This window comes from Daphnia pulicaria, chromosome 12 (genome assembly GCF_021234035.1).
Source record: "Daphnia pulicaria isolate SC F1-1A chromosome 12, SC_F0-13Bv2, whole genome shotgun sequence".
Lineage (NCBI taxonomy): Eukaryota > Metazoa > Arthropoda > Branchiopoda > Diplostraca > Daphniidae > Daphnia > Daphnia pulicaria.
The window spans coordinates 2,372,137-2,394,490 of NC_060924.1; the positions used below are offsets into that span (position 1 = coordinate 2,372,137).

Below are 22,354 nucleotides of genomic sequence, written 5' to 3' on the forward strand. Positions count from 1 at the left end.
GGAATGGAATGGAATGGAATGGAATGGAATGGAATGGAATGGAATGGAATGGAATGGAATGGAATGGAATCGAATCGAATCGAATCGAATCGAATGGAATGGAATGGAATGGAATGGAATGTATGGAATGGAATGGACTAGACTGCACTGGACTGCACTGGACTGCACTGGACTGCACTGGAATGGAATGGAATGGAATGGAATGGAATGGAATGGAATGGAATGGAATGGAATGGAATGGAATGGAATGGAATGGAATGGAATGGAATGGAATGGAATGGAATGGAATGTATGGAATGGAATGGACTAGACTGCACTGGACTGCACTGGAATAGAATGGAATGGAATGGAATGGAATGGAATGGAATGGAATGGAATGGAATGGAATGGATGGAATGGAATGGAATGGAATGGAATGGAATGGAATGGAATGGAATGGAATGGAATGGAATGTATGGAATGGAATGGACTAGACTGCACTGGACTGCACTGGAATAGAATGGAATGGAATGGAATGGAATGGAATGGAATGGAATGGAATGGAATGGAATGGAATGGATGGAATGGAATGGAATGGAATGGAATGGAATGGAATGGAATGGAATGGAATGGAATGGAATGGAATGGAATGGAATGGAATGGAATGGAATGGAATGGAATGGAATGGAATGGAATGGAATGGAATGGAATGGAATGGAATCGAATCGAATCGAATCGAATCGAATGGAATGGAATGGAATGGAATGGAATGTATGGAATGGAATGGACTAGACTGCACTGGACTGCACTGGACTGCACTGGAATGGAATGGAATGGAATGGAATGGAATGGAATGGAATGGAATGGAATGGAATGGAATCGAATCGAATCGAATCGAATCGAATGGAATGGAATGGAATGGAATGGAATGTATGGAATGGAATGGACTAGACTGCACTGGACTGCACTGGACTGCACTGGACTGCACTGGAATGGAATGGAATGGAATGGAATGGAATGGAATGGAATGGAATGGAATGGAATGGAATGGAATGGAATGGAATGGAATGGAATGGAATGGAATGGAATGGAATGGAATGGAATGGAATGGAATGGAATGGAATGGAATGGAATGGAATGGAATGGAATGGAATGGAATGGAATGGAATGGAATGGAATGGAATGGAATGGAATGGAATGGAATGGAATGGAATGGAATGGAATGGAATGGAATGGAATGGAATGTATGGAATGGAATGGACTAGACTGCACTGGACTGCACTGGAATAGAATGGAATGGAATGGAATGGAATGGAATGGAATGGATGGAATGGAATGGAATGGAATGGAATGGAATGGAATGGAATGGAATGGAATGGAATGGAATGGAATGGAATGGAATGGAATGGAATGGAATGGAATGGAATGGAATGGAATGGAATGGAATGGAATGGAATGGAATGGAATGGAATGGAATGGAATGGAATGGAATGGAATGGAATGGAATGGAATGGAATGGAATGGAATGGAATGGAATGGAATGGAATGGAATGGAATGGAATGGAATGGAATGGAATGGAATGGAATGGAATCGAATCGAATCGAATCGAATCGAATCGAATCGAATCGAATCGAATGGAATCGAATCGAATCGAATCGACTGGAATGGAATGGAAGGGAATGGAATGGAATGGAATGGACTAGACTGCACTGGACTGCACTGAACTGCACTGGAATGGAATGGAATGAGCCTGAGCCTGAGCCTGAGCCTGAGCCTGAGCCTGAGCCTGAGCCTGAGCCTGAGCCTGAGCCTGAGCCTGAGCCTGAGCCTGAGCCTGAGCCTGAGCCTGAGCCTGAGCCTGAGCCTGAGCCTGAGCCTGAGCCTGAGCCTGAGCCTGAGCCTGAGCCTGAGCCTGAGCCTGAGCCTGAGCCTGAGCCTGAGCCTGAGCCTGAGCCTGAGCCTGAGCCTGAGCCTGAGCCTGAGCCTGAGCCTGAGCCTGAGCCTGAGCCTGAGCCTGAGCCTGAGCCTGAGCCTGAGCCTGAGCCTGAGCCTGAGCCTGAGCCTGAGCCTGAGCCTGAGCCTGAGCCTGAGCCTGAGCCTGAGCCTGAGCCTGAGCCTGAGCCTGAGCCTGAGCCTGAGCCTGAGCCTGAGCCTGAGCCTGAGCCTGAGCCTGAGCCTGAGCCTGAGCCTGAGCCTGAGCCTGAGCCTGAGCCTGAGCCTGAGCCTGAGCCTGAGCCTGAGCCTGAGCCTGAGCCTGAGCCTGAGCCTGAGCCTGAGCCTGAGCCTGAGCCTGAGCCTGAGCCTGAGCCTGAGCCTGAGCCTGAGCCTGAGCCTGAGCCTGAGCCTGAGCCTGAGCCTGAGCCTGAGCCTGAGCCTGAGCCTGAGCCTGAGCCTGAGCCTGAGCCTGAGCCTGAGCCTGAGCCTGAGCCTGAGCCTGAGCCTGAGCCTGAGCCTGAGCCTGAGCCTGAGCCTGAGCCTGAGCCTGAGCCTGAGCCTGAGCCTGAGCCTGAGCCTGAGCCTGAGCCTGAGCCTGAGCCTGAGCCTGAGCCTGAGCCTGAGCCTGAGCCTGAGCCTGAGCCTGAGCCTGAGCCTGAGCCTGAGCCTGAGCCTGAGCCTGAGCCTGAGCCTGAGCCTGAGCCTGAGCCTGAGCCTGAGCCTGAGCCTGAGCCTGAGCCTGAGCCTGAGCCTGAGCCTGAGCCTGAGCCTGAGCCTGAGCCTGAGCCTGAGCCTGAGCCTGAGCCTGAGCCTGAGCCTGAGCCTGAGCCTGAGCCTGAGCCTGAGCCTGAGCCTGAGCCTGAGCCTGAGCCTGAGCCTGAGCCTGAGCCTGAGCCTGAGCCTGAGCCTGAGCCTGAGCCTGAGCCTGAGCCTGAGCCTGAGCCTGAGCCTGAGCCTGAGCCTGAGCCTGAGCCTGAGCCTGAGCCTGAGCCTGAGCCTGAGCCTGAGCCTGAGCCTGAGCCTGAGCCTGAGCCTGAGCCTGAGCCTGAGCCTGAGCCTGAGCCTGAGCCTGAGCCTGAGCCTGAGCCTGAGCCTGAGCCTGAGCCTGAGCCTGAGCCTGAGCCTGAGCCTGAGCCTGAGCCTGAGCCTGAGCCTGAGCCTGAGCCTGAGCCTGAGCCTGAGCCTGAGCCTGAGCCTGAGCCTGAGCCTGAGCCTGAGCCTGAGCCTGAGCCTGAGCCTGAGCCTGAGCCTGAGCCTGAGCCTGAGCCTGAGCCTGAGCCTGAGCCTGAGCCTGAGCCTGAGCCTGAGCCTGAGCCTGAGCCTGAGCCTGAGCCTGAGCCTGAGCCTGAGCCTGAGCCTGAGCCTGAGCCTGAGCCTGAGCCTGAGCCTGAGCCTGAGCCTGAGCCTGAGCCTGAGCCTGAGCCTGAGCCTGAGCCTGAGCCTGAGCCTGAGCCTGAGCCTGAGCCTGAGCCTGAGCCTGAGCCTGAGCCTGAGCCTGAGCCTGAGCCTGAGCCTGAGCCTGAGCCTGAGCCTGAGCCTGAGCCTGAGCCTGAGCCTGAGCCTGAGCCTGAGCCTGAGCCTGAGCCTGAGCCTGAGCCTGAGCCTGAGCCTGAGCCTGAGCCTGAGCCTGAGCCTGAGCCTGAGCCTGAGCCTGAGCCTGAGCCTGAGCCTGAGCCTGAGCCTGAGCCTGAGCCTGAGCCTGAGCCTGAGCCTGAGCCTGAGCCTGAGCCTGAGCCTGAGCCTGAGCCTGAGCCTGAGCCTGAGCCTGAGCCTGAGCCTGAGCCTGAGCCTGAGCCTGAGCCTGAGCCTGAGCCTGAGCCTGAGCCTGAGCCTGAGCCTGAGCCTGAGCCTGAGCCTGAGCCTGAGCCTGAGCCTGAGCCTGAGCCTGAGCCTGAGCCTGAGCCTGAGCCTGAGCCTGAGCCTGAGCCTGAGCCTGAGCCTGAGCCTGAGCCTGAGCCTGAGCCTGAGCCTGAGCCTGAGCCTGAGCCTGAGCCTGAGCCTGAGCCTGAGCCTGAGCCTGAGCCTGAGCCTGAGCCTGAGCCTGAGCCTGAGCCTGAGCCTGAGCCTGAGCCTGAGCCTGAGCCTGAGCCTGAGCCTGAGCCTGAGCCTGAGCCTGAGCCTGAGCCTGAGCCTGAGCCTGAGCCTGAGCCTGAGCCTGAGCCTGAGCCTGAGCCTGAGCCTGAGCCTGAGCCTGAGCCTGAGCCTGAGCCTGAGCCTGAGCCTGAGCCTGAGCCTGAGCCTGAGCCTGAGCCTGAGCCTGAGCCTGAGCCTGAGCCTGAGCCTGAGCCTGAGCCTGAGCCTGAGCCTGAGCCTGAGCCTGAGCCTGAGCCTGAGCCTGAGCCTGAGCCTGAGCCTGAGCCTGAGCCTGAGCCTGAGCCTGAGCCTGAGCCTGAGCCTGAGCCTGAGCCTGAGCCTGAGCCTGAGCCTGAGCCTGAGCCTGAGCCTGAGCCTGAGCCTGAGCCTGAGCCTGAGCCTGAGCCTGAGCCTGAGCCTGAGCCTGAGCCTGAGCCTGAGCCTGAGCCTGAGCCTGAGCCTGAGCCTGAGCCTGAGCCTGAGCCTGAGCCTGAGCCTGAGCCTGAGCCTGAGCCTGAGCCTGAGCCTGAGCCTGAGCCTGAGCCTGAGCCTGAGCCTGAGCCTGAGCCTGAGCCTGAGCCTGAGCCTGAGCCTGAGCCTGAGCCTGAGCCTGAGCCTGAGCCTGAGCCTGAGCCTGAGCCTGAGCCTGAGCCTGAGCCTGAGCCTGAGCCTGAGCCTGAGCCTGAGCCTGAGCCTGAGCCTGAGCCTGAGCCTGAGCCTGAGCCTGAGCCTGAGCCTGAGCCTGAGCCTGAGCCTGAGCCTGAGCCTGAGCCTGAGCCTGAGCCTGAGCCTGAGCCTGAGCCTGAGCCTGAGCCTGAGCCTGAGCCTGAGCCTGAGCCTGAGCCTGAGCCTGAGCCTGAGCCTGAGCCTGAGCCTGAGCCTGAGCCTGAGCCTGAGCCTGAGCCTGAGCCTGAGCCTGAGCCTGAGCCTGAGCCTGAGCCTGAGCCTGAGCCTGAGCCTGAGCCTGAGCCTGAGCCTGAGCCTGAGCCTGAGCCTGAGCCTGAGCCTGAGCCTGAGCCTGAGCCTGAGCCTGAGCCTGAGCCTGAGCCTGAGCCTGAGCCTGAGCCTGAGCCTGAGCCTGAGCCTGAGCCTGAGCCTGAGCCTGAGCCTGAGCCTGAGCCTGAGCCTGAGCCTGAGCCTGAGCCTGAGCCTGAGCCTGAGCCTGAGCCTGAGCCTGAGCCTGAGCCTGAGCCTGAGCCTGAGCCTGAGCCTGAGCCTGAGCCTGAGCCTGAGCCTGAGCCTGAGCCTGAGCCTGAGCCTGAGCCTGAGCCTGAGCCTGAGCCTGAGCCTGAGCCTGAGCCTGAGCCTGAGCCTGAGCCTGAGCCTGAGCCTGAGCCTGAGCCTGAGCCTGAGCCTGAGCCTGAGCCTGAGCCTGAGCCTGAGCCTGAGCCTGAGCCTGAGCCTGAGCCTGAGCCTGAGCCTGAGCCTGAGCCTGAGCCTGAGCCTGAGCCTGAGCCTGAGCCTGAGCCTGAGCCTGAGCCTGAGCCTGAGCCTGAGCCTGAGCCTGAGCCTGAGCCTGAGCCTGAGCCTGAGCCTGAGCCTGAGCCTGAGCCTGAGCCTGAGCCTGAGCCTGAGCCTGAGCCTGAGCCTGAGCCTGAGCCTGAGCCTGAGCCTGAGCCTGAGCCTGAGCCTGAGCCTGAGCCTGAGCCTGAGCCTGAGCCTGAGCCTGAGCCTGAGCCTGAGCCTGAGCCTGAGCCTGAGCCTGAGCCTGAGCCTGAGCCTGAGCCTGAGCCTGAGCCTGAGCCTGAGCCTGAGCCTGAGCCTGAGCCTGAGCCTGAGCCTGAGCCTGAGCCTGAGCCTGAGCCTGAGCCTGAGCCTGAGCCTGAGCCTGAGCCTGAGCCTGAGCCTGAGCCTGAGCCTGAGCCTGAGCCTGAGCCTGAGCCTGAGCCTGAGCCTGAGCCTGAGCCTGAGCCTGAGCCTGAGCCTGAGCCTGAGCCTGAGCCTGAGCCTGAGCCTGAGCCTGAGCCTGAGCCTGAGCCTGAGCCTGAGCCTGAGCCTGAGCCTGAGCCTGAGCCTGAGCCTGAGCCTGAGCCTGAGCCTGAGCCTGAGCCTGAGCCTGAGCCTGAGCCTGAGCCTGAGCCTGAGCCTGAGCCTGAGCCTGAGCCTGAGCCTGAGCCTGAGCCTGAGCCTGAGCCTGAGCCTGAGCCTGAGCCTGAGCCTGAGCCTGAGCCTGGCTCAGGCTCAGGCTCTTTTTTCGTCACCCGGTGGCGCCACTTCTGGCTGCACCTCTTCACAGTCTCTGCTTTTTGTCACAGTTTTTAAAGTTTTTCGTCATCTTTCGTTTTTGTGTTTGTGTGGACTTGACTAAACTTGTTGTCGTGCATTCGCTGAACCAAGCTTCAATTTTTTGTGTGCTGTGTGAGTTGTTCTATGAGTGAAAGTCTTTCTCTCTGTAGCTGCAATGTCCATTGTTTACAGTCGGTCTGAGATACTTGCTTGTCGCCCGCGGCAATGCCCTAAGTTATCTCTATCTCTTCACAGCTATCGACTTCTTCGGCTTCGTTGTCTCCTGACTCGACTTCGTACATCTCGTTCAAGGAAACGTAAGCGTCGATTTGGCACTCGGCTCTGTCTGATCAATGCTGGCTCTGTAGTCAACAAACTCGAGTCGTTCACCACCGTTTTCAGCGATCATTCTCCCGATGTAGTTGCACTTACGGAAACCTGGCTCACTCATGTCAATGGGGACCAGATTCTTTCATCGATGGTTCCTGGTGGATTTTCGTTCATCCAGGTACCTCGACCTAGCTCCCGGCGCGGTGGTGGCGTCGCTGTTGTCTTCAAGTCAACTATTGCTGCCACTCTTGTTACCGACTCGCAAGCTTATGATTCGTTTGAGTACATGGACGTTCGTCTCAAGTTTGGTACTCGGACCCTACGCCTGTTAGTTGTCTACCGTCCACCGAGGTGCTCGGAAAGTGATTTCCTTCGTGATTTCTCCTGTGTTCTAGAGATACTCTTAGTTACCCGCGATGACGTGCTGATTGTTGGCGATTTCAATCTTCACGTTGATGATGAACACGACCAGTATGGTCGTTCCTTCATGTCTCTCATTGACTCATGTGGTCTGCAACAGCACGTTGTTGGCCCCACCCATGAGCGCAGTGCCACGCACAAGCGCCACACTCTTGATCTCGTCCTGTCTCGTCAGCGCAATCATCTCGTCTCCAAAGTGTGTGTCGGTCCCCGCGTCATCAGCGATCACCATCCAGTGTTGTGTGTCCTCGACCTTCATCCTCCTCGGTGGCTCACCAAGAAGCTCCTGACTCGCTCGCTGAAATCTATCGATTGGGATAAATTTGCTACTGCGATCGCCAACCTGCCTCTTCTCTCTGCGCCTTCTGACAACCTCGACGGACTTGTTGAGCAATACAATAATGGTTTACGTGCAGTGCTTGATCTTCATGCTCCTGTCCGGACCCGAACTGTAACTCTTTGGCCCGTCAACCGCTGGATGACGACCGAGATTCTCGACACTAAGACGAAGCTTCGTCATTTCGAGCGCTGTTGGCGTTCTCGGCAACTAGCGATTGATTTTGAAATTTTTCAGACTCATCTCCTCGCCTACTCGGAGATGCTCAAGGCTGCTCGAACTCTTTTTTTCTCCACCGAAGTCCGTCAGTGTCGAGGTGACATGCGCGCATTATATCGTCTCGTCGGCGACCTCATGGGTTCAACGACCAAGCCATCACTTCCCACTCGCTCGAGTGATCAAGAAGTGGCAGACGACCTGAACTAATTTTTCTGCTCCAAGGTCTCTGCTCTCACATCGCGCTTTCACTCCGACACTGATTCTCCTCGCTGCTCACCGCGACCAGCTACCAGCTCCTTCGTCTCCACTCATGGATACGACATGCAGCTGCTCCGCTTTGTCCCGGTTTCGAGCGACGATGTTACTAAACTCATCAACTCTTCCAAAACGACGTCCTGCAGCCTTGATCCTCTTCCCACACAACTGGTGAAAAAATTTGTCCACCTTCTCGCCGGTCCGATTTCTCTCATCATCAACTTATCCATCACTACTGGCTGCTTTCCTTCCACCTTAAAGCATGCTGTCATCACACCCCTCATCAAGAAGCCTGGACTCGACCCTGAGGATCTCGCCAACCATCGACCGATTGCTGGACTCTCCTTTCTTTCGAAGTTGATTGAACGTGTAGTCCACCGCCAACTCTCTACTCATCTCGGGGCTTTCAACCTTCTTCCTGATCGTCAGTCTGCCTATCGCACAAATTACTCCACCGAGACTGCGCTTCTTGGACTCTACAATGACCTTCTCTGCACTGTAGATGCTGATCAGGCCACTGCCGTTTGCTTCCTTGATCTGACAGCTGCCTTTGATACCATCGATCACACCATTCTTCTCGACTCTCTTTCAACTCGTTGTGGCGTTGCTGCTGATGCCCTACTCTGGTTTGCATCTTACCTTTCTGGTCGCACCCAGTGTGTTCGTGTTGGTGACTGCTTCTCTTCGAGTGTTCCAGTTCCTTATGGTGTTCCTCAAGGCTCCGTCAATGGTGCAATCCTTTTTATTCTTCTGGTCTCTGCTCTTCCTGACCAAACCGAAACCGATGGCGTCATCATTGATCAGTATTCTGATGACACAAACGGCCGAATCACTTTCCAACTACACTCCAAAACCAACCACTCTGACCAACGGGCTGCTATTGCAAACCTTAGTCACTGGACTTGTCGCACTGATCGATGGCTTTTTGATCAACACGTCATCCTCAACCTTTCTTATTGTCTCTTCTTCTACGCCGTCTCCCCTCATCAAGACCACAAACTTGCCCCTCTACCGTTGGAAATGGGCTCCAGCATTCTTCAACCGTCCGCTGAAGTCAAACACCTTGGCGTCACTTTTGATTCTCATCTTTCGATGTCCTCCCACATTCGCAATGTTTGTCGGTCCTCCTTCTTTCACTTGTGGCGTATTGGCAAAGTTCGGCGCTTTCTTGATCCTCTTACTACCAAGTGCCTTGTTCAGTCTCTCGTCCTCTCTCGCGTTGACTATGCCTGTTCTCTCTTCGTTGGTCTTCCTAACACTTTGCTCTCTAAGCTGCAGCGCGTGATAAACGCTTCCGCTCGTCTCATTCTTCGTGTGAGGAAGAGAGACAGCATTCGTTCCCATCTGCGCTCCCTTAATTGGCTCTGTGTTAACGACAGAATCACTTTTCGTATTGCCACCCTGACCTATCGCTGTTTAAATGGCTCAGCACCTTCGTACCTTTCTCGTCTAATCATTCCACTAGAAAACTCACGCAGCCTACGCTCATCTTCATCTGCTCTACTTCGCGTTCCTCGCACTCGCCATGTTAATCTTGGTGATCGATCTTTTGCAAAGGTCGCTCCATCCATCTGGAACCGACTCCCTCTTGCTGTTCGTAATGCCACCACACTCCCCAAGTTTCGTTCTCTTTTATTCAAACACCTTTTCGATTGATGTGTTTTATACTTTTTTCTGTGACTTTTTAGCCTGACTGTACTTTCCGCGTCATTAGAACTTAATTTGGATAATGCGCGTTATAAATAAATCAAAATCAAATCAAAATCAAAAATCAAGGCTCAGGCTCAGGCTCAGGCTCAGGCTCAGGCTCAGGATGTGATGTGCTGTGCTGTTTTGTGCTGTGCTGTGCTGTGCTCTCCTGTGATCTCCTGTGAATTTTTCCTAAACTTTTTTATCACGAATTGATCTTTGAATTTATTGATTCAATAGACTTAAAAAGGTGTATTGGACATTGATTAACACATCCTGTAATAAAAAAAATGGTTTTAACAAGTGAAATAAATATTATAGCAACTTCAAGTGCTGTGCTGTGCTGTCCTGTCCTGTGCTGTGCTCTCCAGTGCATTTTTCCTAAACTTTTTTGTGAGATGCGATTGAAGCCCTCTACAGATTCTTTAAAGAATACCTTGGACAGTTTTGCCGCTATTCGAAAGCCAAATGCTGCAACGATTATGAATTGATTACACAAAGCGGCGCGTTACAAAAAGGAAAAGTTAATTTTCTGACAGTGAACCAACTGTGATAATGTACAGCGTGAATTCTTTTTAGCGCAAATTTAATCTGTTTTCAATAAATGACAATCAATCGAGATTTTCTGATTCGCAATTTCGTCAACAAATACTACGTAATTGGAATATTGATATTGGTGGACCAGATCGCAAAAAAAGCAATATAATAGTAATAAAATTAATAAACAAATAACATTCGGGGACCATTTTCAACTGAAATGATAGAGCTGATTCTTAAAGTTGTTTACAAATCTACTTCGTTTAGATGATCATTCTACGATTAATACAGTTAATTATTTACACATGCGCGTTTAATGTGTACAAACATGCGGACATACGGGCACGGAACAACACCAAACGTTGTAAGCAATGACTCCAGTAAAAGCCACAATCAGCAAAATGTTGTCGAGATCCAGCGGATGAGAAGTGTCAAATTGCAACTGGCTCACCTGTGATTGTATCAAATCAAAAATCAAATCACAAATAGATTTGAATTAAAATTTGGTCTTTTATATACTTGTTTGATTCCGATCAAGACGGCAATCAACGTCATCATGTAGAGAACGAACTCGGCCACATGGATGATGGTGATGGCAACACTTTTGTAGTCCTCCCGATGGATGAGGACGAAAAACAGGATCATGGCCAGAATGCTTAGTACCAAGACAAAGATTCCGAAGAATAGGCCCTTGTTGGCGTTGGTGCAATCGACGGAATAGTGGTGAGGGGAGCGACGTTGCGAACACGGGTGATAGCTTCCGCCGGGAGTCCTAGGCGTACGTGTGCCGGCCGGCGAATCGTTTATTCCATGGACCAGCATCAACCTGTTGTGACAATCTTTCCCAGTGTGCTTCCAGATCTCGTACATGATGGCAGCGCAAATGAGCGAATATTCAATTGCGCATGGAAACAGAAATGGACTGGCATTCTGCGTCAGTGTTCCCTTTATTAAATAATAATTAGAATTAATTATTTGGTTATTGCAGTAATACAATGTCCTTTAATTACCATTAAATCTGAGCGATGGCATTCGTCTGACAATGACCGCTCGCTCAACTGATGATGGAATTGATTTCCTTCCTGCTGGATAGGATCCAAAACGGCGCCGACTGTTTGATTCAACCAGTGTCCAACTGCGGATGAAACGTAAGGAGCGATCTGCGCATCTGTTATGCAAAGAATCCATCAATTTCTGTCGTATACAAAATTGCCTTTAGCCCATCATTAACACTCAACCTGCTATTTGAAGGGGCTCTTCAGCGTGTCCAGCAGACACCTGCACAGTGGCGGTATCCTACTTTCATGTAACTGCTACTCGGTGACAGCCTACTAACCAATTGATTGAAACTACTTCTCAATTCTTCTACCTTTACTTACTCGCCTTACTAATTATAAACTAAACCACTTTAAATTCTTTCCTGCTTTTACTACCCACCCCTTACTTAAAAAGTTTTGACCACTTCATTTACGGCATTGGTATTTCTACTGATATTATTCGGCACCACTAACCGACCATTTCGATTTTATTTAACTTGGAAAGAAGACTTGATTTATTCGGGAATTGAACCCGGACCTTTGGCGTGGCAGTCTAGTGCCTTACAGGCACGCCACATTGATATATACGAAAACTACTATCCTAACGAATATTGGTTATTCCTTGTAAGTTGTAACCTACTAGTCTAAGGTACTGAATTGTTCACACTACTTATAACAAAAGTACTAAATTTTTGTAAACTACTAGCTATAACCTACATTGCTTTTATTATTGATTACTTTTTAAAATCAAACTACTAACCCTACCTGAACATACTGAATTTTTCAGACTACTAACTAAATCTTTAGAAACTGCTGGACCAACCTACTGAACAGAACTATGCCTACTAACAGTTTCACTAGGAATAACGTAAGAAGTAGGCAAATGAATGGTTAGTAGGGAATTTGTACTTAAGCAAGTACAGTAAAATACTGAATTGCGTTTCAGTAGCATATTCGACCCTTTTGAAGGGTACTGAAACTGTTAGGGGTGTGTAGGTACTGGAAATCGTTAAAATAAGCAGTTTAACGCGGCTGTGTGGTGATGGCCAAGTTCCCCTTGCTGCTCTAGGATTTCGTGTTTGGTCTCCTGGACGATGACGTTGAGCCAGACGCAGAGGTTCGTGGCTATGATGTGCATCAATCCGAAACGAGCCACAATGACGTTGCTGTTCTTGATGATTTGAATCTATCCCAAAAAGGTCGTGTAATCAATTCAAGCGCTTTTAAATGATTAAATTCATTATACCTTTGCGTTCAGGAAAACGAAATACATTTGGAAAAAGGTGAAGAGCATACGAGAGGCTGGCTGAACCGCAATCATGACGTCATTGCACAACGGATTGGACGAGCTTTCAAAGTATTGGGCGAATTCCAGTCCCGAATAGATCATTGAGCCAACTCCAAATACTGAAAAGGTATAGTATCATAAATTAAAGAATTGATAATACTTATTGAAAATGTTTTTCATGTTACCGACGGCTCCCATGCGTAGGTAAAAGGATCCGTGATTTGTATTTCGTCTGGGATCGAGTTGTTTGCCAAGAGTCACCCGGAGTCGATTGGTCATGATATCCTCCATGGATAAAACTCGATTTTCATCAAAGGCGCAATCGTCCTCAGCTTTTGTTTCGGGTGTCTTATTGTGACGCAGTGCCAGCAGTTGATGCCAACCTGAATGGAATAAAGTATAAATAGAGCACAAAGTAGTTTACGAAGGGCTATCTTTAGTGACTTCTTTTCCACGTGAACGAGTTGAATTGGGTTTTCAAGAGGACGTAAATGTAACCAAAGAAACCGATGGACACAAAGTAGAGATAAGCGTAGAAGCCCTGTGGTGAAAAACGATGCAATTTGGATAATTGACTAATTTGATTGCGGTTGTTTATAGCCTACCTCGTAGTAGTGAGACGGGATCTTGATGGAAATGACTTGAGAAGTAGGAAAGGCCACGCCCATAACTACCAAAATAATGCCGTATAGAGCACTAAGCATGTCCACAGTAGCCTGCCTGGAATTATTGCATTTTCATTTGTTCAATTTTTTCCCAATCAAAAGTTGAACTCGATTGACTTACTTGCCGTGCTCTTTCCATAATTTGATGGCTTTCTCCGAGGGATTATGTGGATGATTCGGTACACTATCTTGGCCAGCACTTAACGACGGCATCAGTGACATTTGGTTATTGATTGGCTGATGGTTAGTTGCCAAAGTAATTTGATCTTCGTTTCGCAAATTCTGCCTTATTGCTACGACTTGATTCAGTTTCACTTTGGAGGGTTTCAAAAGAGATTCCAGTTCTTTTTTCGCTTCTTCCATAACCGTTGATGAGCCGCTTATTTCCAGCTCTCCACTTTTATTTGATTATTTTGTAATTAATACTGTTAAACCGCGTGTCGTATTTGCATAGGAATTGGTCATATTTTTTTAATACCTTTCTCGTGACTCGGCTGTTGTCGGGACTTTCACTAATTTTGATTCATTCCCGTCGTGAGCTGCAGGTTTTTCCTTTTGATGAGACTTGACCTCAATCGGCTTGGGACTGGACGGTGGCGATGTCGGTTGATTGGAAAAATTTCTGACGGCTGTGTAAATAAATCCGATCGAAGATTTGTTTCGGGAATTCTTGAGACCGGAAGCTACAATTTTCGATTGGCCAACTTCAGCATCCACACCTTCTCGACTTATCAAAAAATAAAAAAATAAATGAATTTTTATTTTTAGAATGTAACGGCAATTAATTTTCTCGCGGCTATTGTTGGGTACATTCGCGCATAAGTGTCTCATTAGCCTCTGTTGTGCATCGGCACAGGTGATGAAAGAAATCGCGATATCGCAACGGTGGCGGGGGAGGAGAAGAAAACGAGCGGCCAGTCGATCCAGATATTTCAACGAGGCCGGAACATTCCGGCGAATCGAGAGTTTTTTGTGCTTAATTTTGAGTTTAATCGAATCGACTGTAAGGTGCGCGTGTTCCCTTGTACCGTGATTCCGTGTCGAGAATACATATTCTTCGCTGTCTACGGTGTTCGTGATTGATTTTCCTCAGCGGACAGCGGTCCGTCACATTGGTGCCGAAACCCGGGATCGAACTTCACGTACCTGTACGTCTTCCTAACGTGGCAAAATTTTCATCGTGGGTAAGTCAACGAATTTTTTATATTGGGTGTGAACGCACGCTGAGCGAGCAAAAATATCGTCGATACCGAAATTCACGTCACGACCACGAGGCCCCTTTTCGAACCCTACCCCCTCTTTATCTATTTCGTCACGCGAAAGAAAAAAAAAAATTCGAACCCCACCTCTTCCCACCGATCCTTTCTTTATCCTTACCCCCCCTCCCCGTTGTAATAGTCTACGGCCAAGTCTACGGCCAATTCATTTAAGTTTTCTTTTATGCTAAGTCATATACTTTCCCTTTTATTTTTTAATACAAAGGGACATTTTGTGGGGCTCTAACATACAAAATAATAGCATCCCGGAAGGGTCGTCTTCTCTCATCTTTTTACCCTATCTGGGCTGATTAGTTTTCCCCAATGTTTTATTAATTTATGGGAGATGAAGCTGTTCGTCATCAAATGGGGGGATCTAATCGCGGCATAGCAACAGGACATGGATTGCTCTTCTTTCAATGACGTTCTATCTCCATTATAACGACTACCTTATTTGAAATCCCGTTTCTATAGTAAAATGAGGGCATCGAAAGAACTTTCGAGGAGACGAGAAAGAATATGGCCGTGCGATCGCGAACGTTTTCGGGAAAGGTATATAAGCAAGTCAACCGTGGGTTTAAATACTTTGTATTGGTAGACGCATATGTGCTTAATGCGAATGTTTATTTTTTCGGCAATGTTTAGAAAACATTGAAGGGTGGTTTTCGGTGGCCCGTTATTTTACTTATATTACGTTATTCTGCTTCAAACAAAATAAACGGGGCTGCCACCTCTGACCTTTTTTACAAACACGCTGGCCTCGTATCTGTAATAACTGCACATTGTTTTTATATTATTTTAATAATTGCAAAATGTCATCCACGTTAAGTTATGTTACTGGAAATTATTCGCTTGTTTACCTAAAAATTAAAAGATTATGTTTTAACCTACCCAGGTCGAACATACGAACAAGAACAATCCACTTTCGAACACAACCAGCACTCGTCTCGACTTTCGAACAATCCTATTCCGAAACGGTGTACAGGTATACTGTTCACGAAATCTGTTAGCCTTATATTTTGATAATTAATAATTCCTTTTTACCTCCAGATCGAACATATGAAAACGAACATACGGCCCTCGAACACACATACTCGTTTCGAATAATTCTCGTCCGAAAGGGTATCTATACTGACCCAAACAAATTGCTTCTACGTTTCGATAATTAACAATTGTTTTTATCATCCCAGATCGAACATACGAACACGAACGTACGGCAACGAACACAGTCCCTCGTTTCGAACACGCCTTGCTCGAAAGTCTCTGAAAAATTTAACTCACGGTCCGTGTGACGTACGTCCACAATCTTCCGACGCCATGGCCGACCTGGAATTAATGAATGCCCCGGATTTGTTCCGGCTTCGAACCACTACAAAACGCCAGCACACGAACCTCGTTACGCGAGTGTACAGCATGATTAACAGACGGGCATCGCAAGCTGTATTCGCGGTGTTGTCAACGGATCTTGAGGCTGCGCTAGAGCGTATCACGGCGATTAACGAGCGGTACGTCGTCGCGGGAGAACTGGATGATCAAGAAAGAGCGGCAGCAGAGGACTACATCCAAAGCGTTGCTGCGGTAAATAGGCAAGCACGGCTTGCTATTGGAGGGTATTTACAACCCGGCGCTAACCCGCGCTTTGAAAGATGGGTCGTTGAAGACTCGAATGTTGATCAAGCTCTGCAGCAGGATCCCCCGACTGAATCCAATGGAACAGAAGAAGATCAGGATAGCGGTCCAGAGCATAATGAAATAAACCAACGACCTGTTCGCAGGACTCCGCCGGACGATCCTCCCATCAACCCATTAAATTTGGGCTCGGCGGGTGGCATCAATGACCAAGTCGAGCCTAACGAAGCCAATCAAGCGAAACGGCGAAGAATTGAACTTGAATTCGAACTCGAAAGGAAAAAGGTCGAACGTTCCCGCAAGATGGATGATCTTTTACGTCAATGCGAGAGAGAAGAAGAAGATATTAAAATGGCAATCGAGCGCGAAAAGCTCTTGGCTGGTGCGCTCGATGGATCGATTCAAGGAAACCCATTCCTTTCCTCCACACCGAAGCGCAATATGGATACCATCGGAAACTTACGACCCGTAGAAACAACCGAAAGATCGGCAACATTCGCTCCGCCAAGTCGTTGGCCAAAGATTATTGTCGAAAAATTCAACGGGGATCCGCGAAAATGGCAAAGATTCGCGCACGGTATTCAAGCCACCGTTCGCGACGCAAACATCCCTGACTCCTACAAGCTTCTGGGCCTTCAAGACAACATTACGGAAGATATTCGGAAAAGGATGGGCCACATCTTCAACGGATCATATGCATTTGAGTCGGCTTGGAATGAATTGGAAGTTAAATATGGAAATCCAGGTCTTATAATGCAGGCGCATAACCAGCACCTTCTCCAAGTCCAGCCTTTCAAAACCGGAGACTTTAATTCGCTCTTCACTTTAGCGGCAGATGTCCGTGATGCCGTATCAAGCGTTTCCGTTGAGCACTCCAAGGAATTTACGTTTTCAACCGTCATCTCCTCGCTCGCCTCAAAGCTTCCAATTCAGCTTCAAATCGACTGGGGAAAATATGCATATTCCCTTCGTCCGAATCTACCATCGCTACGAGATTTCGACAAGTGGATTGATATCGCTGTCGGAGCAGAAGAGTATCGTGGAATTCGACTTTCCGTGGCCGGAGATGTCGTTAATAAACCAGCCCATAATACTCACCCTCGGCAGCAAGGCGGCTATGGTCAACCTGGTAGCAGTAATTATCGTGGACCTACTGTGTTGACGAACGGAATTCAAGAAAAAGTAGCAGCTCCGCAGTGCCCTGCCTGCAGTGCCAATCCTGGTCATCGCCTCGAGTATTGCAACGTTTTCAAGAAAATGTTGGTCAACAAACGAGCAGCTCTCTGCGCCGACAACAATTTTTGTTTCAAATGCTTGACACAAGGCCACTACGGAAGAAATTGCTCCCGCACTGACGTGAAGTGTAAGGACTGCGGAAAGGCCCACAACACTCTCTTACACGGAGCCGATCGCCAATTTCCGTCTGCAAAAACTCAAGGTAACGAATCTCTAACTGTTTTAACGATTCGTGCACCTAACCCAAACCACATACGTCCCGTATTGCTAGCCATCCTACCCGTCACTGTAAAAGGTAATGAGTCCGTCGCCAAAACATTTGTGGTATTAGATCCGGGGAGCGAGGCCACGCTCATTACGAACGCTCTCGCAAAAACTTTAAATTTGACTGGGCTCACCTTTCGTATTCGCTTCGGTAACTTCAATGATTCAATCACCATCGACTCTAAGGTCGTTTCGTTCCGCATTGCATCTATGAACTACGAAACTCCCATCAGTGAAGCTTTTCTCGTTCCAAAAATCAGTTTATCACCTAGAAAAATCGATTGGCCAAAACTGAAGAAATACTGGGCTCATCTCGCAGACTTGAATTTGCCAGCAATAGACTCTTCTCAAGTTGGTGTATTGATTGGAGCGGACCAACTTTCGGCCCATATTCAAAAAGAGATTAGGGAATCAATTGAAGATGACGGCCCTACAGCGATTCTGACTCAATTTGGATGGTCGGTGGTGGGAAAAATTCCCAATTTTCTTGTGGCCGGGCCAAGCAAGAAAGTAAATGTCAACATTCACTCAGTTTCCCATGATGAGGCGCTATGTAATCTCGTAGAACAATTTCACTCTACCGAGTCTTTCGGTACGGATGTTTATGCTCCCACGATCACCTCGGCCGAAGATGCTAAAGTAATTGCCGTGCTCGAATCATCAGTAATTTTCATCGGGTGCGGATGGCAGGTGGATCTCCCTCTACACTCAAAAGGCTTTGTCTTCCCTAATAATAGAAAACAGGCTGTGTCTAGGTATTATGGGATGGAACGACGTCTCTCGCTGCCGGAAAACCAACATTATGCGGACAAATACAATCTAATCGTAAAAAAGCTTATTGATTCCGGCACCGCTGTAAAGGTAGACTCGTCTGCAATCAACAAGCCGGAAGGAATGATATGGTATTTGCCGCATCACTTCGTTGAAAATCCGAACAAACCAGGGAAAATCAGAGTGGTTATGGATTGTGCTGCAAGTTTTTGTCAAGTCTCGCTCAACAACCAACTTCTCCGTGGGCCGCCGTTGCTCCCAAAGCTAATAGGAGTGCTGCTACGGTCGAGGGAATGTCTTTTTGCGCTTTCTGCGGGTATAGCGGCCTTTTATCATCGCGTCGGAATTCCAGAAAAACATCAGTCTCTCCAACGATTTGTCTTCCGCGAATTCGGAAGCAATAAACCGCTGAAGACATACCAAATGACGACCTTGGTATTTGGGGCAGTCCATGCATCAACCGCGGCCATTTGGGTCTTGCAGCATGCGGTAAATCAAAACAGAAAATATCCCGAAGTTGCATCGCGAATAAAGCAAAATTTTTACGCTGATAATTTGAGTGACTCGTTCGACACCGAAAGGGAAGCCATAAAATTCGCAAAGGACGTCACAGAATCGCTGGCGATCGGTGGTTTTAAATTAACGGGCTTTGCGTCCTCATCTAAACGGGTCCTAGAAACAATTGCAGCGGAAGACCGGGCCGGATCGATCCTTGACTTAAATTATGGCGCCTTACCGACAGAATACATTTTGGGGCTCGCATGGGACTGCAACAGCGACTGTTACAAATTGAGAGTTAAAGAGCTGCCTCCAATCACGACGAAACGGGAGTTGTTGTCGGCGATGTCAAAAGAATTTGACCCATTAGGAATTTGCCTTCCGGTCATTACGTATGCAAAACTACTCTTTCAAGAAACGTGCAAGCTACGGTCAAGAATTTCCCCCTATAAGAAGCCGATTGGGTGGGACGAGCCTTTGCCAGAGTGCATTCTGGCAAAGTGGAATATATGGGCCAGCTCATTGTCATCTCTCTCTCAAATTTCCATTAGGCGATGTTTTCGGTCGAGTGACGAGAATCGTGCAGATTGCATATTTGACCTCATCGTTTTCTCAGACTCATCTCTCCTTGCGTTCGGAGCTGTGGCTTACCTAAAGACAACCTGTCACGGCAAAATGCACCTCGATTTCGTTATGGCGAAGGGCCGCATCGCACCCACCAGCATCCTAAGTATTCCCAGGCTCGAGCTACAGGCGGCGGTACTAGCGATCAGAATGACGCAATCCATCATGAGAGAAATGCGCATCCCGATATCATCCATCGAATACCGAACTGACTCAGAAATCGTGCTTCACCAGATAAATTCTTCACATCACAAGCATCCAACTTTCGTGGCCAACAGAATCGGCGAAATTCTCCGTCACTCTAATCCCGAGCAGTGGAAATTCATATCTGGTAAGGATAATCCGGCCGACGACTGCACTAGAGGCATCACCCCTGACTGCTTCACATCCAATAGTCGTTGGCTTACCGGCCCGTCCCAGTCGCAGTTGTCAGCAGCACAAGTTTTTACTGTGTCACTCAACCAAGCAGAAGATCCTGACCCATCCATAGCACTGTCAGTGTGTGCCCTAGATTTTTCCTCCCTTCCCGTCAAAACCTCATTGCCAGCCGTTTCAAAGTTGATTGCGGATAGTCAAGATGGTCTTGCTCGGTTAAAGCGCGATGTAGCCTTGTCATTGCGCAAAGGAGCCAATTTGGATTCGCCAATCACTGATGATGAATTAAAGCAAGCAATGCGGACGTGCATCATTGTTGCCGCCGAGGAGGCGTTTCCGGAAGAAATCATCGCTCTCAGAAGTGGAAAGCTAATTCCAAAAGATTCCGTCCTTCGTAATGTGAGTCCTTACATCGATCCTGCGGACGGGCTAATGAAGGTGGATGGCCGTCTTAAACATGCCAAGCTGCCACAGCACGCGCGACAACCCGTTATTCTTCCCTCGGATCATCGTCTGACCTCGCTGATTGTTGCTGATGCTCACAACGAAATTAATCATGCGGGAGTAGAACACACTCTTTCAATTGTCAGAAGGAAGTATTATTTAACTAAAGGTCGCAGGTCCATTCGAAAAACCTTGGCGCGTTGCGTCAAATGTCGACGTAGATGTGCACAGCCCCGGCCACCCATCATGGCCAGTCTTCCTAAGGAAAGACTGCTGCCATTCGTTCGACCCTTTTCAACATCTGGTCTCGACTTCTTTGGACCTTTTAACACCGTGATCGGTCGACGCACTGAAAAGCGTTATGGTCTTCTCATTACGTGCTTTTCAACCCGTGCTGTACACCTGGAATTAGTGTACTCTCTCTCCGCCGACTCCTTTTTGATGGCGCTGCGGCGGTTTATTGCTGATCGTGGCCATCCTACAACCATTTATTCGGACAACGGGACCAATCTGGTTGCGGGAGAGAAGGAGCTGCGCGAAGGAATTGTTAACCTCAACTCAAAGCTGGTGACCGAGGAGATGATCGATCGGGGAATCAATTGGAAATTTTCGCCGCCATCAGACCCGCATTTTGGTGGTTCGTGGGAGCGCCTTGTCGGCTCCAGCAAGAAATCTTTGCGCGCTGTTCTGGAGGAGCGCAGCGTTAATGACGAGGTGTTGCTGACTGTATTAAAGGAAGTTGCGTCACTCCTCAACACTCGCCCTCTCACGCATGTATCAAGTGATCCGTCCGAACCGGAACCGTTAACGCCCAATCATTTTATTCTCGGCTGCCATCATCCCCATTATCCGCCAGATGTCGAAGAAGCGTTTTGTGGCTTGACCAGACGACGCTACAGGCAGTCACAATTTATTGTAAATCAGTATTGGCGTAGATGGATGCGGGAATACGTTCCAAACCTAATCGATCGGAAGAAATGGAATCAAGCAACCCCTTCACTCCGCGTTGGCAACCGAGTGCTTATCATGGATGAGAACACTCGACGCGGACAATGGCTTACTGGAACCGTGTCAAAACTATTCCCGGGAGAAGATGGTCGCATCAGACGTGTCTCTGTCAAAACTGCGACTTCTGAATTAACCCGCCCTGTTGTAAAACTTTGTCTATTTTCAGATGCGTAATCGGCCGGGCGGGACTGTTGTGCATCGGCACAGGTGATGAAAGAAATCGCGATATGGCAACGGTGGCGGGGGAGGAGAAGAAAACGAGCGGCCAGTCGATCCAGATATTTCAACGAGGCCGGAACATTCCGGCGAATCGAGAGTTTTTTGTGCTTAATTTTGAGTTTAATCGAATCGACTGTAAGGTGCGCGTGTTCCCTTGTACCGTGATTCCGTGTCGAGAATACATATTCTTCGCTGTCTACGGTGTTCGTGATTGATTTTCCTCAGCGGACAGCGGTCCGTCACAGCCTCAAATAACAATGGTGAAACATGTAAAATGATTGCCTTATCTATCATTCTTTCCCGTTAATTCAGGCTAATTGAGGCTTACTGAGCAGTCGATAATTTGTCGACAACAATTACATCATCAAATTACTTTTTCTATTATCATAATAATCAGAATAAAATCATACCTGACTAGAGAAGTCATCCTTTTGTTCCAATAATAAACAGCTATTACCACTGACAACTTTTAATTACGGAATAAAAATACCACTCAATTTCCCTTATAGTAAAATAGAATGATTCAAAGCTATAAAGAAGTGAACAAATCCCGACAGATGTTATCTCTCAGCAATCACAATACGACAAATCCATGACTGGAAAGAAAGGCGTTAGTTATCCCTGACGGCCAACACACAATTATAGCTGGCCAAGTATAGTAATAATACACTCGACTTCATAAAATTGTAGTCCACCGCCAGCGGCGTCTACCGCTTTAAATATACCTTGACACTCTATTTGAGTATTGGAGTATTTGGCAAAGGTGATAAGTTTTCATATCCACCCCATTTTATTTTTGTAAAAACCCCATCAGGTAAACTGACTGTCAATGCGAATTGGAAGCGGTTAATACAAACGCCGGGAGCGGTTGGACCACATCATTTATGGAGTCGAGTGTGTAATCACGTCTAACCGGACCCTGCAGAAAATTCCAGTCCGGTTTGGTCTTCCTAAATGGCAAGGCAACAACAACATGGGCAACAGATTGAAATCAGTTGGCGACAGCATTAGCACTGGAATGATGTGCTTCAACAGCGCA

The 22,354-nt window shown here is 49.1% G+C and overlaps 4 protein-coding genes across 4 annotated transcripts in view; 1 reads left to right on the plus strand and 3 right to left on the minus strand.

Moving 5' to 3' along the window:
• The window catches only part of LOC124316136 (sporulation-specific protein 15-like), a 610,960-nt gene that overhangs the window by 261,381 nt on the left and 327,225 nt on the right, over positions 1-22,354 (minus strand). The window lies entirely within an intron of this gene.
• Positions 6,390-7,727, plus strand: LOC124316751. Its single transcript, XM_046782699.1, has one exon. The coding sequence runs from the start codon at positions 6,390-6,392 to the stop codon at positions 7,725-7,727; it is 1,338 nt and encodes a 445-aa protein (XP_046638655.1).
• Positions 10,248-11,191, minus strand: LOC124316752 (proton channel OtopLc-like). Its single transcript, XM_046782700.1, has 4 exons — positions 11,012-11,191; positions 10,521-10,946; positions 10,342-10,452; positions 10,248-10,277 (listed from the first exon to the last, which is right to left on the minus strand). Exons 1-4 carry the CDS (start codon positions 11,012-11,014, stop codon positions 10,248-10,250), a joined length of 570 nt encoding a protein of 189 aa, XP_046638656.1. The 5' UTR covers positions 11,015-11,191.
• On the minus strand, positions 12,048-21,921 carry LOC124316753 (proton channel OtopLc-like). Its single transcript, XM_046782701.1, has 8 exons — positions 21,726-21,921; positions 13,470-13,718; positions 13,113-13,388; positions 12,932-13,046; positions 12,771-12,867; positions 12,512-12,709; positions 12,285-12,445; positions 12,048-12,224 (listed from the first exon to the last, which is right to left on the minus strand). Exons 1-8 carry the CDS (start codon positions 21,740-21,742, stop codon positions 12,048-12,050), a joined length of 1,290 nt encoding a protein of 429 aa, XP_046638657.1. The 5' UTR covers positions 21,743-21,921.